The sequence below is a fragment of the Rutilus rutilus genome, assembly GCF_951802725.1.
Source record: "Rutilus rutilus genome assembly, chromosome: 2".
In the NCBI taxonomy this organism is placed as follows: domain Eukaryota; kingdom Metazoa; phylum Chordata; class Actinopteri; order Cypriniformes; family Leuciscidae; genus Rutilus; species Rutilus rutilus.
In genome coordinates this window covers 59,839,622-59,864,561 of record NC_140210.1, presented here as the reverse complement: position 1 = coordinate 59,864,561, position 24,940 = coordinate 59,839,622, and the positions used below count along the sequence as shown (strand labels likewise).

The 24,940-nt window shown below is 39.6% G+C and overlaps 1 protein-coding gene across 1 annotated transcript in view; it reads right to left on the bottom strand.

Moving 5' to 3' along the window:
- Nucleotides 1-9,322: 9,322 nt before the first annotated feature.
- The window catches only part of LOC311286239 (NACHT, LRR and PYD domains-containing protein 1 homolog), an 88,182-nt gene continuing 72,564 nt past the window's right edge, over nucleotides 9,323-24,940 (bottom strand). Inside the window, exons 2-7 of the mRNA XM_084402357.1 lie at nucleotides 23,611-23,784; nucleotides 18,932-19,105; nucleotides 18,679-18,843; nucleotides 13,750-13,796; nucleotides 13,067-13,637; nucleotides 9,323-11,397 (exon numbers count right to left, since the gene is read on the bottom strand). Of these exons, the coding sequence (XP_084258483.1) occupies nucleotides 10,242-11,397; nucleotides 13,067-13,637; nucleotides 13,750-13,796; nucleotides 18,679-18,843; nucleotides 18,932-19,105; nucleotides 23,611-23,784 (2,287 nt within the window). The 3' untranslated portion in view covers nucleotides 9,323-10,241. The remainder of the gene's footprint in view (nucleotides 11,398-13,066; nucleotides 13,638-13,749; nucleotides 13,797-18,678; nucleotides 18,844-18,931; nucleotides 19,106-23,610; nucleotides 23,785-24,940) is intronic.

Genomic DNA, 24,940 nt, shown 5'->3' with positions numbered 1-24,940 from the left:
TAGTCAGTAGGAGAGCAGCTTGTCAGAGAGCAGCTTGACTCCTGATTTTCCTGGTTTATTGTAGCTCAGATCCAGCTCTCTCATGTGTGATGGGTTTAAACTCAGAGCTGAACACACTTATGCTTGATCGATATGCTTCATATGCTTAATTGATTGCTCCTGTCTGCTGCTGCTGGTCTGTGTTTGTAAGCTCTGTATAGCCTTCTGTTTTGAATCTCTGTTACGAACCCATCAAATTATTTATGGATCGGCATAACATATAAAAGACCACAGAGATTCGATGACAGTGTAAATAAATTATTTTAATTAAGTGATACGCCTTAGCGTACGCAGAGCATGGTGGCAAAAATAAACATAACAAAAACAAAAGAAAACCCTGACCCACACTATTCTTCAAAGCGGATGAAACTTGCCTGCCTCCCGTTCAAAACAAAAGACAGAGTTTGTGTGAGTCTTCCGGGTCCTCTTTCTCCTGCTCTCCACTAATCTATACTAAATAATATGCAAAAACCCATCACCAATTACCACCAGCTGTAAAATAAATACAATAAACTAACAAACAATAATCCCATATCGGAATCGTGCTTGTGAAACCAACATTGAACCAAGCTCTAAACAAGTACAAATGAAGCAGCAGGCCGAGCATGCGTCGGAGCTTGTGCTCCGCCTGCTACCAGGAGCAGATGGGAAGTGAGAGAGAGCCCACGGTCTCCAGACTGGGCATCTTTAAAGCAGTTGCCCCGCCCACAATCACAGCCGGCGGGACCTCACGTGATCTGTATAGGAAATTAAAAACAGATAGAAATAAACTGCACTCAGCAGCAGGTAACCGTGGCCATTTAGTAACGTAACACCCCCACCCTTAAAGAAAAAAAAAGTGGTTTAAATAACAATATAAAATATACAAACCATTAATGTTCAGCAGGGGAAAAAAACCTGCTAAACTAAACAGAAAAAATAAGGTGCAATCAATACACATTTTTTTTTTTAAGCACAATTTACAATATTTTTTTCTTCAAGCACGGGACAATGCATCTGCAACTACATTGTCGCGTCCTCGGATGTGCCTAATCTGCAGGTTGTACCCTTGCAAAATCAAACTCCACCGCATTAAGCGCTGGTTAGAATTGCGCATGCGATCGAGAAAAACCAATGGGTTGTGGTCGGTGTAAACCACAACCGGACATGCGGCACCTCCGACATAGACCTCAAAGTGCTGAAAGGCAAGCACAAGAGCAAGGGCTTCCTTTTCTATGGTCGAATAAGCACGCTGATGTCGGTTAAACTTGCGCGAGAAGAAACAGACAGGATGTTCAAGACCCTCCTCGTCATGCTGCAAAAGAACAGCCCCCGCTCCAAGGTCGCTCGCATCAACAGCGAGGGAAAAAGGCCGGGAAAAGTCAGGAGCAGCCAACACAGGCGCAGTAGTCAGCAATGCTTTAACGGACTCGAAAGCCACTTGACTCCGTGAAGTCAAGTCAAAGGTCACTTTTGAACTGAGCAAATCAGTGAGGGGTGAGGCAAAAGCAGAGAAATTTTTGCAAAATGACCGGTAGTAACCTACCATGCCCAGAAAACGGCGGAGTTCGCGACGAGTGGTTGGAGGAGGATAATTCAAAATCGCCTCAACTTTTGACTGGACAGGACGCACCTGCCCACGGCCAACCACTTTACCCAAATACACCACGGTGGCCTGGCCAAACTCACATTTAGCTAGATTGATGGTTAAATTAGCTTCTGATAGCCTGCGAAACACAGTAGAAAGATGGGCCATATGCGAAGGCCAGGTGGCACTATAAATGACCAAATCGTCTAAATAGGCCTCGCAATTAGGCACACCATCAAGAACGCCGTTGATAAGCCTTTGAAAGGTGGCGGGAGCGTTCCGAAGGCCGAAGGCCATGGCGGTGTACTGTAGGAAGTGGTCGGGTGTCACAAAAGCTGAAATCTCTTTGGCACGGAATGTCAGCGGAACTTGCCAGTAACCCTTTAATAGGTCGATTTTACTGACAAATACCGCTGAGCCCAAACGATCAACACAATCGTCAATACGTGGTAATGGGTAACTATCAGGTTTTGTAACGGCATTCACCCTCCTAAAATCCGTGCAAAACCGCATGGAACCATCACTTTTTGGCACCAGCAAACAAGGCGAACTCCATGGGCTATTACTAGCTTCTGCAATGCCATTTTTCAACATGAATTTTACCTCACTTTGAAACAACAACCTTTTATGTGGATTTGTACGATACGGATGCTGTTTAATTGGACATGTAACCCCCACATCAATGTCATGTTCAATTGCCGTTGTTCGACGAGGCACATCAGGAAACAAACTCTCATTTTTTTTAATCAAGGAGATTAAATCGTTGCGTTCTGATGTTGATAAATTAGACAAAAATAAATCTAAATCATTAAGAACCTCAGAATTCTTCATTCTTCCTTCAATAACCTCCATCGATGGAGTACGACCCTCATCTTCAAGGTGAGGACTCGCCACAACACCGTGTTGTACTGACAGAGACGCATTTTCTCCTTGTCCCACAACCGCCAGTGAAGAAACAACTTCAGCACCACGCGCCTTGGACAGCGCCGATTTAGTTGCGCAAGCATTTTCACGGACAGTGGAAGTGCAAGGCGGGGTAAGTTCCGAGATTGAATCTTCTCCTCGATCACAGTACAATTTTAATCGGTTAATGTGACACAGTGTGGTCTTTCTCCTTCGATCTGGAGTAGAGATGACATAATTCAAATCATTCATTCTACGAGCAACGCGATAAGGTCCACTATAACGAGCATGTAAAGCGGAACCCATCCCCGGAATCAGCACAAGAACTTTATCACCAGGACTGAAACTTCGGGAAACAGCCTTCTGATCAAACCTCTGTTTCATTCTCTTCTGACAAAGACCTAAATTGTCTCTGGCCAACTGACATGCACGGCTGAGCCGATTACGCATGTTGGACACATAATCAGTCAAACTGGAACACTCTTTAGGCTCGGCGAGCCACGACTCTTTCAACAGCTTTAAAGGTCCACGAACCGTGTGTCCGAAAACCAGCTCTGAGGGGCTAAAACCCAAACTCTCCTGTACCACCTCGCGTACAGCAAAGAGAGTAAGCGGTACACCTTCATCCCAATCACGCTGGAACTCGAGGCAGAAACACTTAAGCATACTTTTCAAAGTTTGATGGAACCTCTCAAGTGCACCTTGAGTCTGTGGACGGTACGGGCTGGAGGTAACATGATGGACAGCGAGCTGACGCATAGCTTGCTCAAACGCACGGGACATAAAATTAGTACCGCGGTCGGTCTGAATGGTTTTCGGAAGGCCAAAAACAGAGAAGAAACCCATCAGGGCTTTAATAATGACAGGAGCTGTGATTTTACGGAGCGGTATGGCCTCTGGAAAACGAGTCAAGCTACACATTATGGTGAGTAACCACTGATTCCCAGATTTTGTTCGAGGCAATGGGCCAACACAGTCTAGTATAACGTGTTCAAACGGCTCAGACGTAACCGGAATCGGCTGTAAAGGCGCAGGCGGAATCACCTGGTTAGGTTTACCAGTGACCTGACATAGATGACATGTTCGGCAGTATCTCACGACATCCCTTTTAATACCTGGCCAGAAAAAATGGCGTAAAATCCTGTCAGTAGTCTTATTTACGCCAAGATGACCCGCGAAGTGATGGTCATGAGCTATACTCAAAACGTTATCACGAAAAGAAATTGGGACTACAATTTGAAAGAGAACTCTCCACTCATCTTGCGCTGAGGCCATAAGAGGTCTCCACTTGCGCATTAAGACACCATCTCGTAAAAAATAGCCGTGCGGCGAATGCTCAATGTCTTCTTCAGACATAGCTTCTGAAAGAAGAGAAGACAGAGATGGGTCAATTTTCTGTTCCTTGATAAGCTGCTCTCGACTCATAGATAAATTAGAAACATCAGAGGAAAACGACAGTGAAGCAGAATTCAAAGACAAATCACTATCGCTAGAGAGTGAAGGTCGAGCAATAAAAGTATCACTAAGATCAAGTTGATCCTCAATTTCATCTTTTTTTTCTTTCTTCGCCATCGCACGAGTAACCACGCTAGAGGTAAAAACCTCAGGGAAATTAATTGACAGGTCATCGGTACATGATTTTGGAAATGCATGAGACACTATTGGGCAAGGCAAAACTTTTCCACCACACAAATCGTTACCAAGCAGCACAGCTACATTTTCAACAGGCAGAGAAGGGCGTACGCCCACGGTAACTTTGCCAGTGACCAATTCAGACATAAGAGAAATCTCATGCAGAGGGACATTAACATAACCCATTTCAAATCCACGTACAAGAATACTATCCCCAGTAAAAGACTTCTCACTAAAAGGCAACACATCTTGTACGATAAAGCTCTGTGAAGCGCCAGTGTCACGCAGAATTTTTACAGGAATTTTTGAGCGTTCACCGGGCAAAGAGACAAAGCCATCCATTATAAAAGGCGCAAAACTGTGGTTATCAGTATCGTCCCTACTCACAGGCAAGTTCGAAACACACAACCCTACCTCTGATCTACCAGAAGCTGGTTGACTCGCTACCTTATTTTTACGTTTCAGAGAATAACACTCTGCCAGAACATGACCACGTTTCTTACAGTACGCGCAGGTCGGAGCTGTAACGTTAGACCCCGACGGACGCCAGTCTGAAGAGCGGCCAGAAACAGGCACGGTTTCTCTAGAAACCTTGGACACATTTGGATGACTAGAAACGTTTTGTGAAAATTTTAAATTAGAAGGAACACGCTTGTGTGTGAGTACATACTCATCCGCAAGTACAGCTGCACGAGCCGGAGTCAGATTCTGATGCTCACTAACATGGGTAGCGACTATTTGAGGAAGGCCGTTTTTAAAATCTTCAAGAATAATCAAATCACGAAGAGATTGAAAGGTTGTCACTTCTTGCGAGCTAAGCCAGCGATCAAATAGCATTTCTTTTTCTCTAACATACTCGACATGTGTAAGAGCTTCAGGTTTATGATAATTGCGAAATTTCTGTCGATACGCCTCAGGCACAAGAGCATAAATGCGCAAAACAGCATGTTTAACTTTCTCGTAATCTGCTGCGTCTTCCAGATTTAACGAGGAATAAGCTTCCTGCGCTTTCCCAGTAAAAACACACTGTAACGTCATGGTCCAAATTTCTTTGGGCCATTTAAATGTTGTTGCTACGCGCTCGAAATGTGCAAAAAACTTATCAACTTCGCTCTCATTAAAAGGTGGAACAAGGCGAATGTTACGAGTTATGTCAAATTGATCTTGCCTAACAGAAACACCAGCCTCACGAGCCTTCAGCTCGAGCTCTTTAATACGTAATGCTTGCGCAAACTCAAGATCTTTCAATCTAAATTCATGTTCTCTCTTCTCCCGTTCTCGTACTGTCTGTCTATCAGCCTCTAATCTAGTTTTTTCGCGTTCCCATTCAATTTCCTTCTCTCTTAACTGTAAACGTTTTAACTCTAGTGCTGCTTTACTAGGTGAAGGTGGAGGTTCAATAGGAAAACGCTTACCCTCAGGCAAAGTAGATGCATCCGGAGATACTTTCAAAAATACTCCAAGTTCTCGCAAACCTTCAAGAAGCCTATCCTGAAGTTCAGCCTTGGAAGGGTTACCACTCACCTCAAGTTTATAGTGGCCAGCAATTCTAACAAGGTCATCACGCGTAGCAGTTAAGAAAACCTCCTGTGAAGGAGCGAGAATAAAGGCATCTAAATTAAACATTGCGTTAAATAAGAATAGGTCCACCCTAAACGAAAAAAATTAAATACACTAACGAAAAGTCACCGAAAATCCACGGCATAATTAACAAAAGGCGATCACAGCAAACTAATGCGCACTCACAGCGCGCAGTGCGACCACCACAGAAAAAGATTTTCACTAAGAGAAAATCGAACTTCTTCAAAAACGTCAAAAAAAAAAAAAGACAAATATGGTTCAAAACCCGGCTAAACGAGCCCCCATTTATATGTTACGAACCCATCAAATTATTTATGGATCGGCATAACATATAAAAGACCACAGAGATTCGATGACAGTGTAAATAAATTATTTTAATTAAGTGATACGCCTTAGCGTACGCAGAGCATGGTGGCAAAAATAAACATAACAAAAACAAAAGAAAACCCTGACCCACACTATTCTTCAAAGCGGATGAAACTTGCCTGCCTCCCGTTCAAAACAAAAGACAGAGTTTGTGTGAGTCTTCCGGGTCCTCTTTCTCCTGCTCTCCACTAATCTATACTAAATAATATGCAAAAACCCATCACCAATTACCACCAGCTGTAAAATAAATACAATAAACTAACAAACAATAATCCCATATCGGAATCGTGCTTGTGAAACCAACATTGAACCAAGCTCTAAACAAGTACAAAGGAAGCAGCAGGCCGAGCATGCGTCGGAGCTTGTGCTCCGCCTGCTACCAGGAGCAGATGGGAAGTGAGAGAGAGCCCACGGTCTCCAGACTGGGCGTCTTTAAAGCAGTTGCCCCGCCCACAATCACAGCCGGCGGGACCTCACGTGATCTGTATAGGAAATTAAAAACAGATAGAAATAAACCGCACTCAGCAGCAGGTAACCGTGGCCATTTAGTAACGTAACAATCTCTATTTAATATCATTCCTAGTTGTTCTCATTTGCTAAATTTAACTTACTCATCAACATATATTAGTTATTGTCTAATATTGCCTATCACATTAATCTGACATCGCTAGCTTTTATCTAAATCGTTATTGCTTGCACTACACGCTAGTATCTCACTAGCCCGTTAACCTGCCATCCGTGCTTGCCGTCTTTTCTCTCTCGCGCGCCCGTGCCTTTTACAAATCAAAAAACTGTGGTGAGTAGGATCAGTCAACAAACACGGTGAGTAATGTCTTCTCCTGTTATTGTCACTTGCACTTCATGTAACATGTATAGCATTGCCTTCTCTGTCAGCACAGGATTTACATGTGATAAATGCAGGGAGAGTCAGGCTGATGTAGAAGATATCAGAACTAGAGACACGCATCCACACTTTAATCGAGGTTAATTGTAAGAGTGCAAGGGCTTTAGATACTGCTTTGGATGCGACTAGCTTAGTGAACTCTGTACATTGTTCGGTAACTGGGTGACCGTGAGACGCTGTAACCTTTTCACTAACTACTGAAGTTTTACTAACTGCATGCTCCCTGCGGTTGTCTGCTCCCTATGGCCAGAATATGTTCTGCTAAAATTGACATTAGTGCCTCTATAAAGTCACATAGGATGTGCTTAGGTTGACATGGTATTTGTCACTTTTGTTACGCTCACGGGTGCTCCGCGTGTTACATCAAGAACTGCTGTCTGCCAATACATTGGTGTGTGTTTACACGTGCTCAGACTCTGGTCATTCCGAGAGTGTTCCCTTTATAGTCAAAACCAAAACTCATCCAAAGACCCAAGACGTTTCTTGTTTATATAATCACTGCAACTATACGATTACTGCCAGTAATCCTGCTAAAATTTACTTAGTTGTCAAATATTGTTGAATTATACAACTGTAAAATACCTAAGTTTATTCAGCTGACAGTTTGAAGGGCAGTTTGAATCCAGCTGACTCTTCAGTCCATCAGAGAGCAACTTCACCACGGAATCATGCAGGTCATTGCAGCTCAGGTGCAGATCTCTGAGGAAGCACTTTGCAGACTGTAAGCTGATGACATAGTTGGACAATGCTGACTAGTGAGATTAGAACGACCAAAACGGAAAGAAATGAAATACAGCACAAAACTGTAAACAACTGACACATCTGAGGATACTTGTTACAGTGTGGGACTAAATTACATGTAGGCGAGAGCATAACAAAATGTGTGTGCATATGTTTGGGCTGGAGAAATTAGAAGAACTGTAAGAGAGGGCTACTCTCTGAGAAAACAAAGGAAATTAACATTTGAACTCTCTTGCTATATTACCATCCCCATGCGAGACACGATCACACTTGAGTTGATCACCTCCCAATTTACACATCATTCCCTTCACCCATCCCTACTTGAATTCACCCAAGAATCTATATGGTTTAATGTGAATAATTATCATACAGTATTACACATGTTTGGTATCATTTGAAATGTCTCAGTGCGACTGGTACAAAAGTCTCATTCTCAAAGAAGTAAAACAAAAGGTAATAAAGTTTTTAAGAGTTTAGAAAGAAAGAAAGAAAGAAAGAGTTAAAAGAAAGAAAATCCTAGAAAATCCTGGAAATACAAACAAAAGAAACTAAACAAGACTGCGACCTTGCAGGGAACTAGAGAAAATTAGAATTAAAAACTAGATAGCAACAATATAAAAATCTAGAGAGAATCCAATATAAGAACTGGATCAAAAGACTGAAACTTGACTAGAGTGAAAACACAGGAACAAGGAAAACTATAGAATTATCAAAAGAAAATTATCAAACAAGGAAAACTAAATTAAGCACTGACTGAAAAGAACTGTGACACACACACACACACACACACACACACCAACCAGCAAAGACATGAGGAAAGGAGCACAATATAAAGGGAGCAGAGTAGGGGTGTGTGATTTATATCGTCTGCGATAACATCGTAATTGTTGTTTTAACGATGTGCGATTTGACATTATCGAGTATATCCGTCACACACACCCAGAGAGTGCATGCATACTCTACGTGATGTAGTCTTGTAGATTAGACTAGTGCGGGTGCGCATTTAGAGTGCACACTTTCAATGCGTGATTTGGTGTTTATTTATATCATTTAGTAGTAAATATCACAAGAGTGCAGTTTTTCTCCAAATATCAGCATGATAACAAATGTGATATTGATTTTATACAAGTTTAATAAACAAGAAGTTAATATTAAGTGACTTACATTTTAGACACCATATTGCCTGATTTTGCTCTATTTCACCAATGAAAATAGTTCAAAACAAAGCCACACATGGCAGTGTTATCTTACTGAGTGAATCAGCCGTTTGAGCGGATCAGTTGACTAGGATAAATTAAGATAGTCAAATGCTTATTTCCTTGAAGAATCAGCCGTTTGAATGAATCGGTTGAATCTTAATGATTCGCTCATTAACAGTGCCTTGCTGCCACCTACTGGTGGTTTCAATTTCACATTTAAAGTATCTTTTCTTGTTTTAAATAATTTTAAATATCAATATTCAATATTGCAAAGATGACTTTTGTTGATACTGATTTCATTTGATTGGTAACAGCCCAGATGTGTCTTCTTTTTATAAATGAATTTGATTAAATTTATGAAATTGACAAAACATGATGCATGCATATAAATAGGTTTAAAAAATGGCTTTATAAAGGTAAAAATGCCCATATTAGGTAAACATCAATTGAAACATATTGGAAAAAGTTATTTCTGACACTGCAGTGAACTGACCAGCACACAGAGTATGAAGAACATCAAAAACTTTAGGAGTCGGCTGTCCACGGCAATCCTAAACCTGCCATAGTACCAACACAATAAACACACTCAGCAAAATATTGTCTAATAATGGTTATGGAGATAAATCCAAGAAAATATTGAGATGTAATTTTTTGTCAATATCGCACACTCATAGAGTAGAGCACCCAAGAATCAGGTGAACACAACCAGTCTAAAACACAACCTTGTCTAGTCAACGAGGACTAGACAAGGACTAAACAAGGAGCCTGGACTAGAGGAGTACATGGCAAACACAAATAAAGACAAAGCCATATGATCAGACACAAGACAAACAAGGAGACATTGAACAGAGAGAAAACAGACAAGACTCTCAGGACAGGACCCTGACACCAACGTTCAAGAGTGGTAAAGCTTCTCTTAAAGCTTTCATATAATCATATGAAAAAAAAAGAGATGGACTCTATACTTTTTAGTAAACTACAACATTTGATAGTTTATGGCTAATCTATAAAAATGTACATCAGCAATCCACCAACAAGTATGAAATACAGTTAGACAAACATAAATATAAATGCTGGTATACATTTACTTTAACATTGAACTCGTTTTACCTTCCCTGTGTAGAACATTTACTTAGATGTGCAAAAACTTACATTTATTTCCCTGTAGAACATTTACAATGTAAAGCGCAAAAAGAGCAAAGCAAAAACTTTAATTTATTTGTAATGTTACTATGAATGAATATTTAGAAAGGAGTATATTTTGATAAGTTCTGATAAACCCATATCATATCAAGAATCAGACCAATGTTCAAAAGTGGTAAAGCTTCTCTTTCTGAAGAACTGAGATGAATTCAGCTTTCACAGGATCTCTGTGTTTGCGTATAATGTCACAGATCTTTCTCATGCTCTCCTGACTGGTTAAACTCTGTGTGATTTCTGAATATTGTTCCTTATGAATTAGTTTCTGCTGACACAGTTTATCTGCAATGATCTTGACATTTGTAACCCCCTGAATGAGATCTGGCCAATGGTTATCAAAATATCTTGCTTTATCTGCCTCACTATTCAGACACGGCTCGTCTCTCTTAGGACGAATCAGATCAAGTTCTTCTTTCTCAATTTTTGTAGTCCAGACCTCCTCCTTATCCTCTTCTCTGATAAGAGTAATTTGAAGATCATTCTCCAGACGAGTCTTGACCCTGAAGAAGTTTGGGGGAGTTTTTCTTGTGAATGTGATCCCTTCTTTGGGAAGGATAGAGGCACCAGGAACATCAAGCTTAAGAGTGTGTGGTGTGTTCATCCGAAATGGCCTGTCAGGTCTGGGATAATCAATTGGGTCATATGACTTTTCTTTCTTAACCTTTTCTTTTGCACGATCATCAAATGGAAATAAGTAGAGATGTAAAATGAGAGGATCTTTAGAACGCATGTAAAGAAGAAGATCGCAGTGTTCATCCCATCCCATTATCCAACTTATTAATGTTGTAATAGAGAAGGATGGTTGGACAATCTTAGCATGGAATCGGGTCAACTGCACAGGTTCTGTGGTTATTCCCTCGTCTTTTACGGTGAGGACTTTCACAGCATCTTTGAGAGAGGGGTCAGACTCTCCTAAACAGGCGTAATGGGGCAGATGAACTTCCTCCAGTTTCCCTGAGATCACCGTCACGTCAATCACTGGACCGATCCGGTTGCACTGCAGCCTCTCCAGCTCTGCGTTGAGGAAGAGTCCGTCTACGGTACGGTACTGAAGGGTGACGACACAGTCACAGACCCATCGCATTCTGGTCCTGACACACTCGTAACGGCCTGGGTCAGTGCTGACCCTGAACTTTGACCCTCCTTCATCTGTACAGGCCGACGGCTCAATCTGAAGCCACTGATCAGAATCAGCTATATGGACACAAGACTGACAGTTCAGCAGCGGGTGAATATCGAGCCCAGAAGGTTTGGGCTGAGAGAACCTGTGAAGAACCAGAAGAAGGCAGAAGCAAAGAGTCAGCTGCTTTTATTCATCTCAGTTAATGCTATTTTCAATGTTTATTAATACATTATTAAAATCAAAAGTTGTATCTGTCAATATTATTTAATGGACCTGAACTAACATTCTGTTTATAGTAATATCCATCTGTATATTATGCTCACATTCTGTTTATAGTAACAGCCATCTGTATATATATTCATAGTACATATCTATCTGTAAAATTATGTTTATAGTAACAGCCATCTGTATATTATATTCAGTACATATCTATCTGTAAACATTCTGTTTATAGTAATAGCCATCTGTATATTATTATATTCAGTACATATCTAGCTGTAAACTCTGTTCACAGTAATAGTTATCTGTATATTATATTCATAGGACAATCTATCTGTAAATTTTTGTTTATAATAGTATTCAACTCTATATTTATTCAGTACATATCCATGTTCTGCACTTATGAACCACTGTATATCCTGCACTTGCTGCTATTGCACTTCTGGTTAGACCTAAACTGCATTTCGTTGCCTTGTACCTGTACTTGTGTAATGACAATAAAGTTGAATCTAATCTAATCTAATCTAATCTAACATGAACTAACAATGAACAGTTGACTAACTAACGTTAACAAATACAGTTAATGCATTAACGAATGTTAGCTAATGGGACCTTATTGTAAAGTATTACCAACAATTCAAAACCAACAACATACAAACAGTTTACTATAAAAACTATTTGACAGGCAGTTTGACAGAGAGAAAATATAAAGCTAGTATATAATGCTGTGACTGACACCTGTGATGTCACTCACTAATAACACACAATCTAATATAACAAACACATATATACTATAATGAGAGTTTAATTCACACATAATTGTCCAGTTATGTTTATGTTTAACTAGCCAACATGAACTCTATATTCTCCATCAATAAGCTCAAGCTGAATAATGTGTCCAGTCTTCTATAAATCAGTGTTTTTAACTGTGGATATTTTCACAGAGGTGGACAGATAAAGACCATCAGCAGTCTGGGGTGGACAGAAATGTTCATTATCAAACATAATAAATGAGTTTGACTATAAAGAACTGGACTGTTTTACTGCTTACAACACAACTGTCTACAGTTAATTGTGCTTGATTGTAACTGAGGGAGTGCTGGAATAGATCAAGTAATACTGAGTGAATTTGACTATTTCTGTCTTATTCCTCGTCTGCAGGAATATTAATAGAAAAGAAGATCACACTACAGCTAGAAAATTACAGACAATTAATAGCAAATTACAGTTTAGAGATCGTGTGTGATCAGGAGCTTTAGAGAAATACCAGTAAATCAGTCTTAAGCCCTATTCACAGAGACCTCACAACTCTGAAACTGAAGGAGAAATAGATTTAGCTCTAAACTAACTAAAATGAAGAATAATGTGTTTATAGTCTCTGCACAGGAGAGACTCTGTGTTGCTTCAAAACAAAGGAAAATATGTATTTATTGGTACTGGCCAAAACATGTTGAGAAATATCAGCATATGGAGTATCAGCACAAACCCAATATGGTGCATCTCTAGTGTTTAGTGATGTATGAAGAACAGAGGATTGAACTATTATTCAGTCTGGAGAAATCCTTCACTAAGACACAGTATATTTCACTCACCCGGTTGTGTGTGTATCACTGTTGTTTCTCTCAGGACGCTGTTTAATGTCACACAGAGACACTGAGGAGTTATAATAAAGTCTAAATCCAGCATAGAGGGGTTCAGTGAATGTGGTGTTGAGTGTGTGTAAGTGTGTGAGTGTGTGTGTGTCAGAGACACTGTAGAAGGACAGAGTGCCGGCCGACACGTCCACATACACTCCTGCTCTCTTAGAGGATGAAGAGACGACAGGAATATCAGTGACTTTCTTATTGTGACAGACAGAGAATCTGTTATTATAGCAGAGCAGACTCCAGGATTTGTCATTGGATCCAAACTCACAGTCTCTCCCTCCTTTCCTGCTGATTCCTTTATATGACACTGATATATCAGCATATCTGCTCCATTCAGCCTCCCAGTAACAGCGTCCAGTCAGACTCTCTCCACACAGAACCTGAAGATCATCATCAAATCTCTCTGGATGATCAGGATACGGCTGATACTCAGACACACACGTCACTGTCCTGTTCTCATCAGACAGAATGAGTCGAGTGTGTGCTGTGTTTGGATCCAGTGTGAGATCACAGGCATCTGAACACAAGAAGAGAAACATTTCACTAAATGACACAAATCAACAATAAATCACTAAATGATTGTGTGTGTGTGTGTGTGTGTGTGTGTGTGTGTGTGTGTGTAGACCTACATTTGTGTAATCCTGCTGTCATTCTGAACTCTCCACAATGATCCACACTATAAAACACACACATGATTCACATTCATTTCTAGAGGAAACATAAGAAAGTGTGTGTGAGTGTGTGTGTGTGTGTGTGTGTGTGTGAGTGTGTCTATCATCCTCCTTATGAACGCTGGAGTGTGTGTGTGTGTGTGTGTGTGTGTGTGTGTGTGTGTGTCTATCATCCTCCTTATGAACGCTAGAGTGTGTGTGTGTGTGTGTGTGTGTGTGTGTGTGTGTGTGTGTGAGTGTGTCTATCATCCTCCTTATGAACGCTAGAGTGTGTGTGTGTGTGTGTGTGTGTGTGTGTGTGTGTGTGTCTATCATCCTCCTTATGAACGCAAGAGTGTGTGTGTGTGTGTGTCTATCATCCTCCTTATGAACGCAAGAGTGTGTGTGTGTGTGTGTGTGTGTGTGTCTATCATCCTCCTTATGAATGCAAGAGTGTGTGTGTGTGTGTGTGTCTATCATCCTCCTTATGAACGCAAGAGTGTGTGTGTGTGTATGTGTCTATCATCCTCCTTATGAATGCAAGAGTGTGTGTGTGTGTGTGTCTATCATCCTCCTTATGAACGCAAGAGTGTGTGTGTGTGTGTGTGTGTGTGTGTGTCTATCATCCTCCTTATGAATACAAGAGTGTGTGTGTGTGTGTGTGTGTCTATCATCCTCCTTATGAACGCAAGAGTGTGTGTGTGTGTGTGTGTGTCTATCATCCTCCTTATGAACGCAAGAGTGTGTGTGTGTGTGTGTGTGTGTGTGTCTATCATCCTCCTTATGAACGCAAGAGTGTGTGTGTGTGTGTGTGTCTATCATCCTCCTTATGAACGCAAGAGTGTGTGTGTGTGTGTGTGTCTATCATCCTCCTTATGAACACAAGAGTGTGTGTGTGTGTGTGTGTGTGTGTGTGAGTGTGTCTATCATCCTCCTTATGAACACAAGAGTGTGTGTGTGTGTGTGTGTGTGTGTGAGTGTGTCTATCATCCTCCTTATGAATGCAAGAGTGTGTGTGTGTGTGTGTGTGTGTGTGTGTGTGTGTGTGTGTGTGAGTGAGTGTGTCTATCATCCTCCTTATGAATGCAAGAGTGTGTGTGTGTGTGTGTGTGTGTGTCTATCATCCTCCTTATGAACACAAGAGTGTGTGTGTGTGTGTGTGTGTGTGTGTCTATCATCCTCCTTATGAACACAAGAGTGTGTGTGTGTGTGTGTGAGTGGAGATTTTGGAAAACTTTGTTTGCACGTTTGCATTTTATACTTGACAGTTTTTTAGGTCATAAATGTTAATCGAATGACACAAATAATCAGGCAAACTAATAAACTTTTGTCTAATTTCGCCAGTTTGAACTGAAAACAGGCCTAGTGACGCATGTAATAATGGGTTTAATGTCATCGTGAAGTGATAAGAAAAATGAAAGCCGCTTTCATCATGTTAGATAATGAATGTGTACATGTTGAGAATTAATATAATCATCCAATTTTTTTCCAATCTTAAAATGCACACAAGTAGATCAGAGAAATCCAAATGTTCTCTGAGTCCCCCTAACTAGCCCACCTCACATTCGGGACCCAGTGATTATAAAACCCTGAAATATGTGTGTTAACCCCCTGAGGTCGAGCGATAGGCTCGTTTCTGTTCTTATCAGTGCAAAAGAGACTCAAAATACTCTGTTGATTTTGATCTTACATACTTGTGTTATACATCAATCGATCCTGTTAAGTGTGTATTTTTGTGTATACTCACAATAAAAACAAAGTGTTGTGCTTTTCGCCAAATAAAGAAAAATAAACATGATGTGAGTTCTGCCTTCTCTCTGCCAGTGAAGTCCATTCTGAAACGCGTCCGAAAATGAACTAACTCAGCGAATACTTCTCACACAGACACGTGAGATATGTCTTTATGAAGCCTGGATTCTCTTCTTTTAAATGAAGTAATTTATATAAAAAACAAATATTCCCATCTTATGTAATCCGTTTGAAAGCAAGGAGATGTACCGTTTTTTCGTTCTCCCTTCATTATCTCTTTAATGAGCTGAGGCCGCCCCGCCCCCGGCGCTATTCACATGGTAAATAGTTTATGTGATGTATGCATCGCAAACGCCCCCCGATCATTGCCTTGAAAACACAAAGTTTCGTTATCAGATTCACTGATAGTTCATCGCGTATCGAGGATGAGGACTATATTTTGCCTAGTTTTGGCAAGCTTTTGACATCTTACAAGAACGATTGCCTTACTAAATCCCTAACATTCGTGTATATGCTAAGTGTAAACTTTTTTAAATATGATATTACTCTTTAAACATATTTGTATATGAAATATATTTCACTCAGTTTTGATTAGCTTATGACACTGATTATCATGCTAAAATACTGCCTTATGTGTAATGTAGCTTGTTTGCGAATATCTGCTTAGGTTATATAATGTGATTTAGTGCAAATATATTTCAGCCTCTGGTAAAATATGTGATACTGTCTAAATACATTATATTTTTATATAAATGTTCGGTTTTGGTCAGCCTATGACACTGTTTATCATGCTTCAACAATGTTATGCACAGATGTTTGTGAATACAGGTGTAAATGTTTGAAATGTAGTGATGTGTCGTTCGCGAACGATCCATCATTGCGTGCGTCACTAAATGCGTGCGGTCTTTATGGCCCATCAACAGACACTCGCGGTGACGCGGTCTATGGCCCATCAATAGATATTTCTCCGTCCTCAATCATCAATCAACATTGTGATTTCTTTAATTGTGTTATCAGCATGCTCACATGTTTTTTTTGTTTAGTTTTTTTACAGATGTGACAATGAACATGTCCAAGCACCTGTCCTGAAGAGTCCTTGACAGATGTCAGCATCAGTGAGATGTACCGCTACATTGGGCTGCTGTTCTACATGGCCATGGTGAAGGTGAGCTCCATCAGGGACTACTGGCGGCAAAGCAGTGTTTTCTCCATACCCTTTCCAGCTACAGTTATGTCCCGGGACAGATACCGCACCATTTCATGGAATGTGCACGAGTCACCCAGATGCAGATATGGATAATGACAGAAAGAGGGGCACAGCTGAACATGACCGTCTTTTCAGGCTCAAACCTCTCATGGACACTATTCGTCATGCTTGTAAAGCCATCTATCATCCTAAAAGAAACTTATCTGTGGATGAAAGAATGGTGGCATGCAAAGCACACACAGGTATTTTATTTTTTTAAATCAATGTTGGAAACCGTTGTGCTGTTTAATATATTTTTTTATAACCTGTCATAGTTTTTTTCAGGATTCTTTGAATAATTTTTATTTATTTTTTATACAAAAAAAAAAGTTTGGTCTCTTTTTCTTTCTTTCTTCTCCATTGTTGGGAAAGATTTCTATTTTGAATAAATGCTGTTCTTTTTGTAATTATTCATCAGTGAATCATTCATCAGTTCCTCATTCTTTGTTCAGGCTGCCTCACAGCACCTTGATGGGCCATTAGCCATTGGGGGAGTGTCTTTAGTCACACCCCTGGTGTGAATCACATTAATATTCATGGCCCACGCATACAGCAGTGCTGACACAAACACTGACATGCAAAATTAAAATCATTATATTGCTGTTTGTGAAAGAGTGATCAGAATGATTTCCACATCATTTTGTAGAAAAAATTCTAGCCTACAAGAATAGTCATTCAAAAGTCTTATGGACAACTATTCAGTGTGTGTTAAATGGCCTTATTGCAGTGACAATGTTTTTCCCAAAACGTACTAACCAGGCATAATATTTTTTTCTATAAAATGCAAACATGTACATCCATTTTGCTCACATATTATTGTAGCAGAGTCTGTGCTGAATACAGCAAAATTACATGTTGGCCAATGGTATGCTGAATTAAATTTCGTTTTGTATTAATTGTATCTTAATTTTGATCTGTTTCATCAACCAATTGCCTGGATTTAATAAATAAGAAGACAATAGATAATCCCGACATGGAGGCACCGGCACGTGAACTGGAGCTCATCTCATAAATGAACCGAAACTCAGCGTATACGGTGGCCTACTTGCCTCACAGACCTGAGACATATACAGAAAGCTTGAAATGTCTACTTTTAAACAGAACAATTAAAAAAAAAAGAAATAAGACTGCTCTGCTCTCTGCTTATGTAATCTGTATGAAATGTGTATTTCTCTCTGGCGCCTTCACTACAGCGAAGATCACGAGTCAGCATCGTCAACTTCATCTTTGCAGCCGACACTGACACAGAAAACACTTGTTTATTAATAAACAATTAAAATGTCTCCTTGCTATATTTGACATATTCATAATCATTACTTTTGCCGGTTCTTTGTGACAGCTTTTAGGAGCTTTATTGGCAGAGCCACCCTTACATGTTACATGAACGCGTCACCATCGCATCAGCACCGAAAACATGGAGATTTTTTTCTTTTTGGGGGCATTTTGTTTGTGTTCAGTCTTTATCAGTTGTCTTTAGGTTAATGTTTCAGTTAACAGTTTTTCAGTTGTTTTCAGTAATTTTGTCAGGGCTAGGCTACAGAAGCAGCATCTGTACTCTCGCGGCTGTAGACGGTAATGTTTTCTCTTCGTTCATGTCAGTCAGTATGACTTAATTTTGATATACAAGTCGCACCTGACTATAAGTCACAGGACCAGCCAAACTATTAAAAAAAGTGTGACTTATAGTCCGGAAAATACGGTATATTGCAAAGCTAGCATCAAGCACATTTCATGTTTGTCCATCTGTGCAAGAACCCCCTTTAAGCATGCGCAACGTTTCAGATAGTATGTCAAATGTAAACACATGAATCGGATATGGGGCAAGAACGTGTAAACGGACGGTCATATAGGCAACAAATCAGATTTGGGCATCAGGACCTGCAGTGTAAATGAGGCTTGCTTGTCCCACATACTTGAGTATCTGCAATGAGCAGTTTGGATCCTTCAGTTTGCCAGAGAGCAGCTTGACTCCTGGGTGATTGTAGCTCAGGTCCAGCTCTCTCAGGTGTGATGGGTTTAAACTCAGAGCTGAACACACATAACCACAGCCTTCCTCTGTCACCATACAGCCAGACAACCTACAGACACACAGTCAGACCATCTTCAGACACACATCAACATTATGACCAGCAGACTGTAAATAATCTCTTATATATTCTTAAATACCTCAGAATCTGCAGCTTACAGTGTGGGCTCTTCAGTCCTTCAGAAATAATCTTCACTCCTGAATCCTGCAGGTCATTGTTCGTCAGGTCCAGCTCTCTCAGGTGTGAGGGGTTTGAACTCAGAGCTGAAGACACATAACCACAGCCTTCCTCTGTCACCATACAGCCAGACAACCTACACACACACACAGTCAGACCATCTTCAGACACACACAGTCAGATCATCAACAAAAACTCACATGACTGGCAGACTGTTGTTGAAAACTTTTATTCCTTCATCGAAGCAAAACCAGGAGACGTTTGGGATCTCGTTCAAGTAGAAGTTATTCTTTATTGAGCGTGCTGCAGGTCTTCCAACTAGTCTGACTAATGTAACTTTACATATTGTCTTATAGGCATTTCAGTGGGCTGTCCTTAAAGGTGCTGACCTTACACACAGCCTTAGAGATGATCACTAAATCTAATCATCATCATCTAAAGACAATAGAGGCAATTACCCCCAACTGACTTCCCCAAATGGTATAAACACAAATGGTCACGGGAACTAAGACTAGGTAAACATTCACACACAGTTCAACTCTTAGTTGGAAGATCCAAGACTAACAAAACCCCTGACTATTACAATGTTTAGACAGCTGACTTCTAATCAGTAAATTGATGCCATCATGTTCACCTTGAATGCCCAATACAGTGTAGTTCACCTTAGTTTTTCATGTGATGTTATGTAAGGAAGTAGGATCAGCAGATCTTAACCTGTTAACCGTTGCCAGTGCGCCCGCGCACTGAAGCGTTATTTATTTATTTAATTCAAAATTACTATCAGATTTAATGTTATACCTTGACAAACTATACATCATTAAAAAGATATAATACTCAAGTTTCAGTATTTGACCACTATTGTATTCTGAGAAACTCATAGTGACAGTTATGTCTTAATTTGTGTCAGGAGTTATGAAATGAAAAAATGAGTCGATACCTTTAATATGAATTATGCGCGTCAGCCGCTTTCATTCATAAAAAACTCCGTGCTGTCGTCATGACAGCGATACACAAAACAACGTCCCTCAGGGCTTTAGCTCAAAAATGTGCAGATTTGGAGAAATATTGATAGATTCTCATAGATTTACATCATATTTCTATAGACAGGAATAATATTTATTGAATTTATACCCAAATGCGTCGATGTAATCTTTATGAGCATTTGGTATTCCGATACTGTGTTTTTTAATTCATACCAATAGCCTGAGGGCGCTACATGCACAATAATAGTCCATATATGGAACATGAAGAAGAGCCATGACCATGTGACATTCCAGGACGTCACTGATACACACAAAGCTAACAAGAGATCGCGCTGTAACATGCAGATACAGATGTTTTGAAGACAATAAACATGATTGCACTGATATTTGAGTTAACTTACCTGTGTTTTTCAAGCCATGCCAGGTATTTTCATAATAATAGATTATATTTATAATGTAATGCTAATCTATATAGACTATCATTGTGCAGAACACTATCCAATAGTATATTTTCTGTCAGATTTTTTTTATCTGAAGCCAAATTAGATCACAGAAGATTATTTAAAATACTCAACGTGCGTTAAAAAGTAAGTTTAGAGCACAAACATGGTTTTAATCTCATAAATTGTTGTGTATTGATGGTGTGCTAAGCTAACATGCTAGCTAGCCCTAGGTGCACCTGCTACCTAGAAGTTATACTTTTATTATTTTTTGAATGCTACCTGAAATGTGTCTTTATTCAAGAAATGCATTTGATACAGTTTAAAATGTGAGGTAAACTTTGAGAAAAGAAATTAGGGACTGAAACCCTATGAATAGCCTGTGAATAGCCAGTCGTTAGTAACTATAATGCAGACAAAAGAAATGCATATTTCGAGCCATAACCAGGCTGGAGAGAGGTGTGAATGTGTGCAGGAGAGACTGAGACTGAATGGGGATCGTTTGCACCACAAAACAATAGAGACAATATACTGGATAGATGGTTAGAAGATGACAATAAACATCAGTAGCATTTTAGCGTCAAATCAAAATAAAGTCATTTGACATGGTCTTGAAAAACATTTAACTAAATACAGAGTTTTGGACTTATTATCTTCAGATTTTAAACATAGAATGTTTAGACATATGGCTTTAGCTGTACTGCATTTCTAGATTGCTCCAGTGCCAACTTCAATTTTATTTTCATGAGGATGTTTCATAAAAATTAATTTCTAATAATTTTACAAAACTTTGAAGCTATTTATAAAAAAATTTGTCATTATGACAATAATTAATTCTACATTTACAATAAACTGCCAGGTGTCAGCTTTCAAATGAGATCATACTTGTGCTTTTAATGCAAAGGGTTCATGAACTGTATCTGTTTCAGTTTGGGTATGTCATTTCTGGGGATTTTTCAAAAGTGGGGTTGCAGCTTAACAGGTTAAACATATTCTTAAATTTGTAATCCCACATTGTAAATAATCTCTTATATGTTCTTTTTTCAATTTCAGCGGACAAATATATACATTTATCAAGGCAGAAATGCTTCTTTACAATAAAACAAAAACATATACGTCAATACAGAGACAGCATTATAACCCATCATGTCTACCAATGGTCATGGAAATGAAATACTCAAGCTTATACAGATGTTTTGTGTTTTACACAAGAACAAGGGGAGCTATTACTTATAATTATAAAAAAAAACATTACCTTACAGACCATTTATGCTTCAAAAAATGTCAGTGCGAATTGGTTTTATATAATCAATCATTTTTTACCATATTGAACAAATGTATTCTATCTGGGCTCTCAAGGAAAAGGAAATCTTTTCCATCACACGCATATATATGTGACCGATCACGGAAAGTAGGGACACAAGTCGGTTCTGGGGCATTTTGAGTTATTCATATTCTGAAAGTGTAGTCTCCAAGCTTTCCAACGATGTGTAACACATGGAAATCTGATAATATTTGGAGAAGTTGTGGCCATTTAAAGGTAGACACTCAAAATAGCTCAAAGGGGAGAAAACAGCCTCTGAAGATTGTGCAGTTCTCACCTCTCTCTCCTGCTGGGAGTGACAATAGAGGCTCATTTACATCTCATTTAGATAAGCCATACCCCCTGTAAAGCTCCCCCTGTAAAGCTGTAAAGTACAGGGGGGAGCAGAAAGGTCAGGAAAATGTGCCATCAAAGAAAAAAAAAAGGTTGCAAACAGGTAATATATAAATAAATGTCTCTTAGCATCTACCGATAAAACTGTATAGGCAACTTTTGTGTACACTGAATAAAAAATAAGATAAACTCTAGACAATGTTCAAATCAAAAACAGGATGTGCTATGTGACATATATATGTATGTATATGTATATGTATATGGTATGAGTAGGCTATGAATCAGAATCAGAATAGATTTTATTGCCATTGCCAATGAAAGGTTTCACAGACTAGGAATTTTCTTCGGTGTAGCCTACTCGTGCAACATGAAACAAAAAGCGCTGAAATGTGTTTTTTTAAATCAAGTGATCAAAGTGCTCGTTGCCGCTGTGATCAGTGGCGCAGAATCAGATACAGTGTTTTCTCGTGTGGCTCGCGCACACACCGCACTGTCTTCACTCGACACGCGCTTCAATCCGTTGTGGAAACTCTCTATTCGTTCTGTTGAAATCACAAAATAATTCACACGTTTGCTTCTCCCTGCTTGATATACAACCACTGATGAACATAATCGTTTTGATGAGAGAAAAAAACTATACGAGAATAAAAAACCTACACGAGGGCGGAATCGAACTCATAACCTCTGAAACGGCTGGCCAAAGATCTACCACTGTACCATTACAAAACACGTTAGTTCCATCGGCGGATCTATGTATTGGCACTGACAACATTGCATTAGGCTACATCTCATTACACGACAAATTAAACCCCATGTAACCTACTATTTAAATCAATTGCTGGACATCGTAATGTTATTGGCGTCCATCTTCATTGAATTTTGAAATCAGATAGAGCCGGCCAGAGCGCTGCATAATAAGTAGCCACGCCGGCTTATTCAGTATGGAAATACACACCGACAATGACACGCCCCTACTGCGTGCTAGAATCTCCGAAAAACAAGCCGATTTCAAACTCAAAATGTACGCTTTTAAATATACCAATACTGCTATCTCAAACATGGAGAAGCTTCTTCGTGATCTCAACTAACAGATTCTGCAAAAAAAACAAAATCACCAATTTTGAAAAAAAACGCTTCTTTCTCATTTTGCTCGAAAGTTGTGCTGCCGACTTGTGTCCCTGGTTTCCGTGACGGGTCACACACACACATATATATATATATATATATATATAGTGTAATATGTCAATCCAATCATCAACTGTAAGTGGCTCTGGTTTTAGCCATTTCTTTGTAATTACTTTTTTACTGGCTGCCAGAAGAATTAACATCAGTTTCTTATCGATGTTATTCCACCCATCAAAAGAAATATTAGCCAGATGTAAACATTCACAATTACAAGGAATCGTCACCTCAAAAACAGCTTTCAAATTTCCTTCAATCCCTTGCCAAAACTGGGTTAATTTCTGACACTCCCCAAAAATATTATAATGGTTAGATTCCCTTTTCCCTTTGTATTCTTTTCTGTGTTGGTGTGGTAAATCTCTTATATATTCTTAAATACCTCAGTATCTGCAGCTGACAGTGTGGGCTCTTCAGTCCTTCAGAAATAATCTTCACTCCTGAATCCTGCAGGTCATTGTTCGTCAGGTCCAGCTCTCTCAGGTGTGAGGGGTTTGAACTCAGAGCTGAAGACACATAACCACAGCCTTCCTCTGTCACCATACAGCCAGACAACCTACAGACACACACACACACACACACACACACACACACACACACACACACACACACACACACACACACACACACACACACACACACACACACGCACACACACCGACATTATGAACGGCAGACTGTAAATTATCTCTCATAGATAATCTTATCTCAGATTAGACTGGAACAATCAGAATAATATCCAGTTCCATCTGACTTCTGACCTATAATGCTGCCTGGATCATAATCATACACTGTTCGTTCGCTGGCTGGAGGAGAACTGGCCCCCCGACTGAGCCTGGTTTCTCCCAAGGTTTTCTTCTCCATTCGGCCCTGATGGAGTTTTGGTTTCTTGCCACAGTGTCGCCTTTTTTCACCTTTGTTGCCATTGGCGTTTGGCTTGCTTAATTGGGGACTAGTGTTGTCACGGTACCAACATTTCAGTATTCGGTACCAATACCAGTGAAAATCCACGGTTCTCTGTACCAATTTCGGTACCAAAGCTTAATTTAGATTAAATTTACATATATTAAAGTGTATATCACGGTTACAAATATGGAAACTGTAGAATTAAAAACACTTTACAATAAGATTATATTTGTTAGATAACATTAGATAAAATGACCTAACAATAAACAATAGTTATATACTGTCGCAATTATTCTCCTCGGGGTTAATTTAAAAATACATTATGAATGAAGTGAACAAACATGACCAATCAAGTGTTTGTATTAAATAACATTCACAAACATTAATTAATGTTGTAAAAATATATTGTTCACTCAATGTGTTGATGTTAGATAACGCATTAAGAAATGTTAATGAATGGTATCTTATTGTAGTGTATTGTAGCCGCTAGAGTTCTTACTAGATCAAGAAAATATGATCATATAACACCGATTTTATCATCACTGCATTGGTTACCTATAAAGTCCCGTATTAATTACAAGGTATTGCTACTGACTTATAAAGCCCTAAACGGCTTAGCTCCAGTCTATTTAACGGATCTTCTATCGCCCTATAATCCATCGCGCTCTTTAAGATCACTTAATTCAAGGCTTTTGGTCATACCTAGGATATCCAGATCCACCAAAGGAGGGAGAGCATTTTCACATTTAGCTCCAAAACTCTGGAATAGCCTTCCTGATACTGTTCGTTGCTCAGACTCGCTCTCC